General features: G+C 53.7%; 1 protein-coding gene across 1 annotated transcript in view; it reads right to left on the reverse strand.

The window, feature by feature from the left end:
- Positions 1–9295, reverse strand: part of STRIP2 (striatin interacting protein 2) — a 22655-nt gene that overhangs the window by 3389 nt on the left and 9971 nt on the right. Inside the window, exons 13-19 of the mRNA XM_027669822.1 lie at positions 9065–9136; positions 8871–8945; positions 8241–8338; positions 6832–6958; positions 5187–5287; positions 3292–3358; positions 614–718 (exon numbers count right to left, since the gene is read on the reverse strand). Coding sequence (XP_027525623.1) covers positions 614–718; positions 3292–3358; positions 5187–5287; positions 6832–6958; positions 8241–8338; positions 8871–8945; positions 9065–9136 — 645 coding nt within the window. The remainder of the gene's footprint in view (positions 1–613; positions 719–3291; positions 3359–5186; positions 5288–6831; positions 6959–8240; positions 8339–8870; positions 8946–9064; positions 9137–9295) is intronic.

Consider the following 9295-nt stretch of genomic DNA (forward strand, 5'->3'; position numbering starts at 1 on the left):
CCTGCCTGGGCCACACAAACCCTGCCTGGGCCACACAAACCCTGCCTGGGCCACCTCAGGTACCAACTGCTGGGCCACAGACACCACAAACCTCAGGGCAACACAACCAACACTCCCTGCCCAGGGTTGGAGGCTCGGGGGAAGGGGGGGTTACTGGTAGGGGAAATGGGGTTCCTGCATTTTATGTGTTTAAGGCTCAGTCTGGGAAAGGGAAAAGGGCAGGGGAAGAAGAGCAGAAGCTCCGGCACTGCTGGAAGAAACGCTCAGCAGCAAGGCCGGGCTTAGAGCTGGGGACATGCTCCAGGAAAGCCAAGGCCAGGCTGAATTCTGGGGACACGCTCCAGGAAGGCCAAGGCCAGGCTTAGAGCTGAGGACATCCTCTAAAAGGCTGGGATTAGAGCTGAGGACATGCACCAGGAAGACCAAGGCAGACTTAGAGCTGGGGACACCCTCCAGGAAGGCCAAGGCCAGGCTTAGAGCTGGGGACACGCTCTAGGAAGACCAGGCTTAGAGTTGTGGACATGCTCCAGGAAGGCCAAGGCCAGGCTTAGAGCTGGGGACACTCCAGGAAGGCTGGGCTTAGAGGTCTCAGGGAGATGAGACACCACCTCACCATTGTCCTCGAGTGTTTCCACTTGGTCAGTTTGTTGAGGATCCTCAGCAGGTTGATGCAGGAGAACAGGTTCCTCCAGCAGAACTGGTTGTTGTCTCCAGCTTCCTGCAACAAAAGGAGAAGAGTGATTAAGGGTGACCAAGACCAAGTGTTCAGCAGCCCCACCAGAGGGGTCCTCGTGCACAAAGCCTGTGTTTTTACTGCCTGCACAAGTTTTATTCCTGCTCCTCACTGGATTTATCCTCCCTGCAGATGTTCCAGCAGAAGGAGTGGATTCTGGGAATCACCAGCTGGAAAGTGAACAAAGCCAGCAGGACATGAGCTGGGCCTTCTGGTCAGGGGTGTTTTGGTCTCCCCTAAGAACAATCTGTTTGGTGGATGGTGACACCAAACAGAATCCCAGGACTCCTGAGGTTGGAAAAGCCCTCCCAGCCCATGGATCCACCCTGGGCCCCATCCCCACCTTGGCCCCCAGCCCAGAGCACTGAGTGCCACGGCCAGGCCTTCCTGGGACACCTCCAGGGATGGGCACTGCAAACCTCCCTGGGCAGCCCCTGCCAAGGCCTCACCACCCTTTCCTTGAGGAAATTCCTCCTGGAGCTGATCAGTTCAGTGAGCTGGTCAAATATTACTGTACATATCATTTTTGAGGCCAACAAGAACGTGCTCCTGACTGGGTTTATTTAACTCTGGGATTAAAAAAGCCACTCTGAGCAAACACACTTTTGTGCCAGCAGAGGCTGTGCAGAGGTGGGGTGTCACCACACCAGGATGTCACTGGGATGTCACCAAGCTGCTGGTGGGTGCTGTGTGCTGCTCTGGGGGTGCCAGCTCATCAGGAGTGCCCAGGCCCAATCTGCTCCCTCCACACCAAGGAATTTTTCCAGACTAAGCCACTGTCCATTTCTCACACAGATGGATTTATTTGCCACCAACCCGATGTTGTCTCTAGAGCTTCAAGTAGGGGAAGGTCTTTCCATCAGGTTTATGGGAGGAGGGAACAGGCTGGAATCCCGGTTTTAAGGGGTGGATCGAGCCCCTCCCAAACACAGGGAGACTGGCAAGGAATCCAAGAGGACTGGCAAGGAATCCAAGAGCCTTTCCCATGCCAGGATGGGGGAATCCCCCAGTACCCAGCTGGGATTGCAGCCACTCCTGATCTACACCGTGTGGGGACAGCAGTTATCCCACAGGTCCCTCTTTGGGGACAGCACTGCTGAAATCCTGGGAATAAACCTCCCCCAGGAATAAAGCACAGCCACACATCGCTCTGCTGGGCCCCCAGAGCAGAATCCTCTGTCAGCAGGACTGTGGCACTCTGGGATGTTCCAATCACTCACCAGGGGGACAAAAAAAGACACTGACATTTGCCTCAAGCAGTTGGGAACGTCTAATTCCCAATAAACCCTCTCTTCCATGGGGATCCTCCCAGAGATGAGTAAAATCCAAGTTGGTTCCCACTTATTTTCTGATTAAATCGATCTCCCACGAGGAAAACATCTGTGTCTGCTGGAGGACAGCAACCTGCAACGGCTCCCAAACTGGGGACCCGGCCCCACTGGGAATATTTTCCCTAAAAAACGCTCAGTTTTCTCCTAGAGGCTTAAAACTTATTGAGAGGATTAGTGTGAGGCAGCAGAGCCCTCAGCGACCTGTCACTAGATGTCCCCATTGATCCAGGATCCAGCACCAGGACTCCCAGCCCCTGGATCTCGGAAAAAAAATAAAATCTTTCTCTCTGACGATTTTAACCTTTACACAGCAAAGGAAAACAACGCAGGGTTATGATTTTAGCAGCCAGGCACCGTTGGATCATCCCTGCCCAGACTGGGCTTGCTCAGGCTCCTTCTTAATGATTCCTGCATCATTTCGGGGCTCCACTCCCTGCTAACCCCAAAGCTTTTCCCTGCTCCGTGTCCTGTCTGAGTCCCACTCTGCCTCTGAGTTATTGCAGTTGTGAACCTGCCATAATCACTGTCTCCTCTGCAGTCTGTGTGCTTAGATATGGTCTCCATAATACTTAAGGCTCCTCTCCAGAGGGAATTGGGTTCATTCCTTAATCTGCTTGGAGGTACCTTATGAAACACGAGTGCTCAGAGCAATTTAAACCAGAGCAATTGAAGCATTTCTTAAAGCAGGAGAGTTTTGTCTTGACAGTACAAGGGGAAAAGGCCTCAGGTTGGGCCAGGGGAGGGTCAGGTTGGGGCTGAGGAGGAATTTGTTGCTGGAAAGGGTGGTGAGGCCTTGGCAGGGGCTGCCCAGGGAGGTTTGCAGTGCCCATCCCTGGAGGTGTCCCAGGAAGGCCTGGCTGTGGCACTCAGTGCTCTGGGCTGGGGGCCAAGGTGGGGATGGGGCCCAGGGTGGATCCATGGGCTGGGAGGGCTTTTCCAGCCTCAGGCATCCTGGGATTCTATTCCCTGAAAGGAAAAACGCTGAACCCACCTATTTTTACGGGGTGCCCAACACCAGCAGTGCCTCCTCCCTCCCCACCTCCCACGGCGGCTCAGGGGCAGCGACGGGAGGAACTTTCACATCAGGAGGGGGGGAAAAAAAAAGGTCTGATTTTGGAGAGGTTTGGGATGAAGAGAAAAGAAGTCAGAGGAGAGAAAACCAAAATCCTTCCCCAGCCTTTCACATCCAGCACTAGAGATCCCAGAGTCCCTGCCTGTGGTGCTTACCAGGCTTTCTGCCGTGAGCTCGGGCAGGTCATGGACCGTGCAATGAGGATAATCCAGGACGGAGACCCTGCGGAAAACAGGGAAGCAGGGAGTCATTAGGAACAGGAAAACAACTTCTGAAGATGATCCACATGATTACACCCAGCAACTGTCAAATCTTCCTTCCCTAGGCCTGGGGTTTGAGTTCCAACGGCAGCGCTGCTTCATGGAACAAGGAATTTGGGTTGGGAACAATCCCTTCTCCGGCACTGACAGGTCTCCCTCCTGCATTTCCAGCGGCACAAACATCCAAACGGGATCCCAACCTCACCACTGCCTCCCCTTGGAGCTTACATGGAGCACAGGGATCCCCCTTGGCTCCCAGGAGCATCCCCAGGGCTGTTCATAAGGACTCCAAGGGTTTGGATCCACGAAGACAGGACGGATGGGCTATTCATGGCATGTTTAAAAAGGGATAAACCCACCCAAATATACAAAATATACCATACAAAAAAAACCTCAAGATAGATCTGAGGTTAAAATCCATCAGGTTAAAATGGAGATGTCTGAGTGGCAGCAGGAAAATTCACAGTGAGGGTGTCGAGTCTTTGGGAGCCCTCCAGGCACGTGGACTTCAGAAAAGGAGTCAATGAACACCCCAAAAGTATAAATTTATATAGCATGTAAATAATTTGCCACAAATGGTTTTGGCATCACCTCTGATATTTCCTTTTGCAGCATCTCTGGAGTGGGGTCTGTGCACTGGAATGGGACCAAAGCCCACATCTGGAGTGGGGTCTGTGCATCTGAGTGTTACCAAATCCCACATCTGGAGTGGGCTCTGTGCATCAAAATGGGACCAAATCCCACATCTGGAGTGGGGTCTGTGCATCTGAGTGTGACCAAATCCCACATCTGGACTGGGATCTGTGCATCAGAATGGGACCAAATCCCACATCTGGAGTGGGGTCTGTGCATCAGAGTGTGACCAAATCCCACATCTGGAGTGGGGTCTGTGCACTGGAATGTGACCAAATCCCACATCTGGAGTGGGGTCTGTGCATCTGAGTGTGACCAAACCCCCGGGATAATTCCTTCTGCAGGGCAGTGCCTGCTGTTGGCTGTGATCTGACAAACCTCCCTGGATCAGAGCATCCAGCTGCACATCCCCCCTCACCCACAGGTGTGTGTCCTGTGGAACTTCCACCAGAGAGCAGGGGAAAGAGCTCAGTGCTCCTGGGACACGTTTTCTACCACCTTAAAGTGCGGGACCAAAAGTGGAAATGTTTCTAGCAGGGAAAAAAATCAACACCTTACTTCCTGTTTTTCCAAGTGTTCCCTCTCACACACACAAACCACACCGTGCAGGAGACACACCAGCCCACACACACAGCTGAAGAGCAACAAAAAGAGCATCAGAAAGGGAGAAAAGGGATCTTTTCACCATCCCAATGTCCCTCTGAATGGGGAAATCCCACCCTGGTGAGCTGGGGAAGTGCTGGGCTCTCTCTGTGGTGGTGCCACCAGTTCCCTGCTCAAACTGGGGCTGGTGCCTGTCTCAGATCAGCACCAAAAGGCAGTGACAACCACGTAAAAGGTGAATTTTGACAATAAAATATGGAAAAGATCAAGAGGACACTCCCCACCGGCCTTTGTGGAGCTGTGGCCCATGGGTGGCACTGGGCTGCTCCCCAGGAGGTTGAAAACAAGCCTGTTTTATTTTAGCAGGGGGTTTTAGTGAGAGGTTGGAAACCCACCCCCCATTCCTCCCATCATTGTGCCAAAGGGATTGGCTCCCTCCAGAGAATTCCTGCCCCAGAGGTCACAGGTCCTACCACACATTCCCACCAGGGTTCCTCATTCCCAAGGCCCTCCCTGCCCCGTCCCCTCTCCCCCTGGCCCAGAGGTGGCTGTACCCGTTCTTGGCAGTGATGTAGGACATGATGTTCTGGTTGAAGAACTTCAGGATCAGAGGGATGCAGTTGGCAAACACCAGGTGCTGGGACACGTACTCGAACTGGGGGAAGAGAGAGAGAAGGGAAACTGGACAGAACTGGGACAACTGGGAGCACCACAAGGGAATGGGGACGTTTCCAGCCAAGAGTAAAGCACTGCTGATGGTTTGAGACAACTCCCAGACCATCTTCCCCCCCGGCCTGTGCCGTGTCCAGCAGCTGGAAAATCCCATTTGCCAAAGGGTGGACACAGGAGCTTTGTGGCAGTGCTTTAGGAACAGCTGCACCCAAAGCAAACGTGGCTTTTCCAAACTAAAGCTCTGGTAAAACGGCATTTGGGGAAGAGGGAAGGAGGAGATGCAGCTACTACAAGAGAAAACACAATAATTCCTGCTGCTCTCTCACACTGATCCCACCTCCCTTTGAAATTTGGACTGAAAAAAGATCCTTGGCTTCGTAAATGCTTTCAGTTTTTCTCCCTCTCAAAGCATTAAATGGTATTTAAGGTCCTTTCCAGCTCAAACCATTCCACAACTCTGTGACTTTCATGGCGCTCCCTGAGAACTTTTGGCACCAAAAACTGGTGGTGCCTCACCCAAAAATCACACCCAGAGGCACAAAACCCCCCTGATTCCCCCCTGAGCTTTCTCCAGGCTCAGCTCCAGGTTCCTCCTGCCTCGGAGGAAGAAAAGAGAGGAGCTGCTCTGGAGCTGCTCTGGAGTGAGAAAAATGAGTGAGGTGACGTGGGGAAACCCAGAACAAATGTGGGACTGTCAAAATGTGGGGTTTGTTTCATTTTATCCAATCCAATCTGTGGATTTATACTTGTCCCATTGTTTCATTTTATGCAATCCAATCTGTGGATTTATACTTATCCAGTTTCATTTTATCCCGTGCAATCTATGGATTTATATTTCCCCTCAGATGAATATCAGTGGGCAGTAAATATCAGTAAATAACACAGATGGGACTTGTGCCACGCTGAAACCTTCAAAAGAAAGAAAATATTTAGAAATGCTTAGAAAGCACTGATTGTTTGACTTGCAGGACGGGTGGAGAACTGGACCACAGCTCATGTCTGTCCTGCTTTTTTGTTTTGGACCAAGGAAAGCCCTGGAGTGGGTGCAGATGGCACAAAAATCAGATTATACCTCGGTCTCTGCTGAAACTGGAGCCCCAAGAACATGATCCTGCCAAGACCCAGATTAGCTGACCTCGTTGAGGTCCTTCCCAGCCTATTTATGGTCCCTGGAGATGACACAGAGCAAAGGAAGGTCTTGCCTAACCCCCCTCCCCTTCCCCCTTCTGCCAGGGGGGCTCGTGCTCGGGCTCTGTCCTAAATTTTACCATGAGCAACCACAGCAGGAATTTTTCCAGAAGTCCTAAAGCTCCTTCCACGTGAGTGGATAAACAATGCTGCCAAAACACAGCTGAGGAACATTTCAGGCAGGTTCTCTCAGCCTGGGATAAACCCTGACCTGGAGCTGGGATGAGCACCACGGACACGTCATGGAAACCCCTCCTGGAAATCTTTTGGGAGAGGGTTTATCAGGACACACCAACTCCAAGAGCAGCCTGGCAGTGGTCAACCCTGCTGTTGGCTCACCTGGTAGATGTGGTTGAGCTTGAAGTGCTTGAGGAGCAGCAGCAGCGAGGCCGAGATGCTCTTGACGATGATCTCCTTGTGCCTGTTCACGTCGATGCCCAGCTTCATGCTCTGCAGGACGGTGACACTGGGAGGGAGGGGATGGAACAGGGGGTGTGGGAATCATAGAATCATAGAATCAGCTGGGTTGGAAGGGACCTCCGAGGTCATCCAGCCCAACCCTTGATCCAACCCCGCCGTGGTTCCCAGCCCATGGCACTGATGCCACATCCAGTCTGTCCTTAAACACCTCCAGGGACGGAGAATCCCCCACTTCCCTGGGCAGCCCATTCCAGTGGCTGAGCACCCTCTCTGCAAAGAAATTCTTCCTGATATCCAACCTAAACCTCCCCTGGCACAGCTGAAGACCAAACCCTCTTGTCTTGCTGATCCCTGCCTGGGAAAAGAGCTCAACCTACCCCCGGCTCCCCCCTCCTGTCAGGGAGTTGCAGAGAGTGAGGAGGTCTCCCCTGAGCCTCCTCCTCTCCAGGCTGAGCCCCCCCAGCTCCCTCAGCCTCTCCTCACAGCACTTGTGCTCCAGTCCCTTCCCCAGCCTCGCTGCTCTTCTCTGCCCCTGCTCCAGCCCCTCCAGGGCCTTCCTGAGCTCAGGGCCCAGAGCTGGACACAGCACTCCAGGGGTGGCCTCACCAGTGCTGAGTCCAGGGGCAGAATCACTTCCTTGGACCTGTTGGCCACACTGTTCCTGAGCCAGGCCAGGATCCACTGGCCTTCTTGGCCACCTGGGCACACTCTGGCTCCTGTTCAGCCTCCTGTCCAGCCCAACTCCCAGTTCCCTTCCTGCCTGGCTGCTCTCCAGCCCCTCTGGCCCCAGCCCGTGGGGCTGCAGGGGGTTGTTGTGGCCAAAGGACAGGACTCTCCTTGTTGTGGGAACAAGGAGGACTGGGGAGCTCAGGTTCATCTGGACAAGCTCGGTGGGAACAGGGACCCTTCTCTTCCCCCCGGGACTCCCGTTCCCATCCGCGCTTCCCGGTGACACCAAAGCACGTTAAAAAAAAAAGGGGGGGGAAAAAAAGCGGATTTCCCTCCACCAGCACTCCCAGGGGATGGGTATGAAGGACACCTTCCATATGCTGATGTATCTTTATGATTTGGGTCGATTAGCAGGGTTTTATCATTTGGGTCCTTTTTCAATCAGAGCACAGTGGCTGCCGACCGCGCCGGGATTGTCGCGCTCCCGAAAATCCAACGGCACTTCCCTGGCTTCCACCACACCTCGCCACACAGACACCCCCAAACCTGGAGCCCCCCAGAGCCAGCAGCAAACCCCAGCTCCAGCTCGGCCCAAGGCTCCAAGGCCCAGCAGTGATGAAGGGGATGAGGGGGATGAGGGGCCCCTGGGCAGCACTCACGGCATCTCCTCGGGCAGCACGTCCGCCAGGATGTTGATGGAGTCAGTCTTGGCTTTGGAGGTGGGGGCAGCAGCCAGGAGGATCTTCAGCAGGGCTATCTGCAGGAGAGGGAGGGGTGCTGGGCAGGGGTGGTCCCGGGAAGGGAAGTCCTTCCTTCTCCTCCACGTGCTGAAGCTGGACAACTTCAAGCCAGCTCTACCAGAGCACACCCAACCTCTCCTTTTATCCCTCGGGAACACAGGCCAAGGGTGGGGATCATGGCAGCTCTGAGCTGAGCTTAAGGCATCACATGCACCTCAGCTCTGCTGGTGTGGATAAAAGAAACAAAGGACACCTGGAATAGTTTTGGGCTCCCACCAATGTGGAGGACTTTGTTCCTTGCTCCCAATCCTCTGCTCACATCCTCTTTTCCAACCACTGACCACGTCCCTGGGTGCCTACCCCCCCTCCTCCTCTGAATCCCTCCCCTCAGGCTGTACTTTCCACCCAGCTCTGCTCTGGATCCCCACCAAAATCTCACCATCCGAGTCCTGACCACACCCCAGCCATCCTGTGCCGAGCTCTGCAGCGCCCAGACCAGCTCCCACCACTCCCCACTCCAAAGCTCTTCCTTCCTTTCGGTGGCCTTACCATGTACTGGGGGAGGTTGTACAACATGGCTCGATACAGGACCTCACAGGGGGTTTCTTGGACTTCCTCTTCCCCCTGTCGCAGAGAAACAGTAGAAAACAAGGGGAAAATGAAGTAAAACAAAAAAAAAAAAAAGAATTCCTGGATTCCTCTGACACACCTCGGTCTGGTGATGGGGGGCAGCAGCTTCTTACCAGAGACATGGGGCACTTCTCCAGCTCCTCCTCATTCTTGATCTGGACATCTGAGATGGAGACGTACTTGTGCTGGAAAAACCCCACACAGAGGCACAGCAATGTCACCACCCAGGGAGGGGACAGCCAGCGATGGCAGCAGGCACTGCTCCCAGCAATATCCCAGTTATATCCCCAATATCCCAGTTATATCCCCAATATCCCAGTTACATCCCCAATATCCCAGTTACA

This window comes from Corapipo altera, unplaced genomic scaffold (assembly GCF_003945725.1).
Source record: "Corapipo altera isolate COAL_440 unplaced genomic scaffold, ASM394572v1 129, whole genome shotgun sequence".
Taxonomy (NCBI): Eukaryota; Metazoa; Chordata; class Aves; order Passeriformes; family Pipridae; genus Corapipo; species Corapipo altera.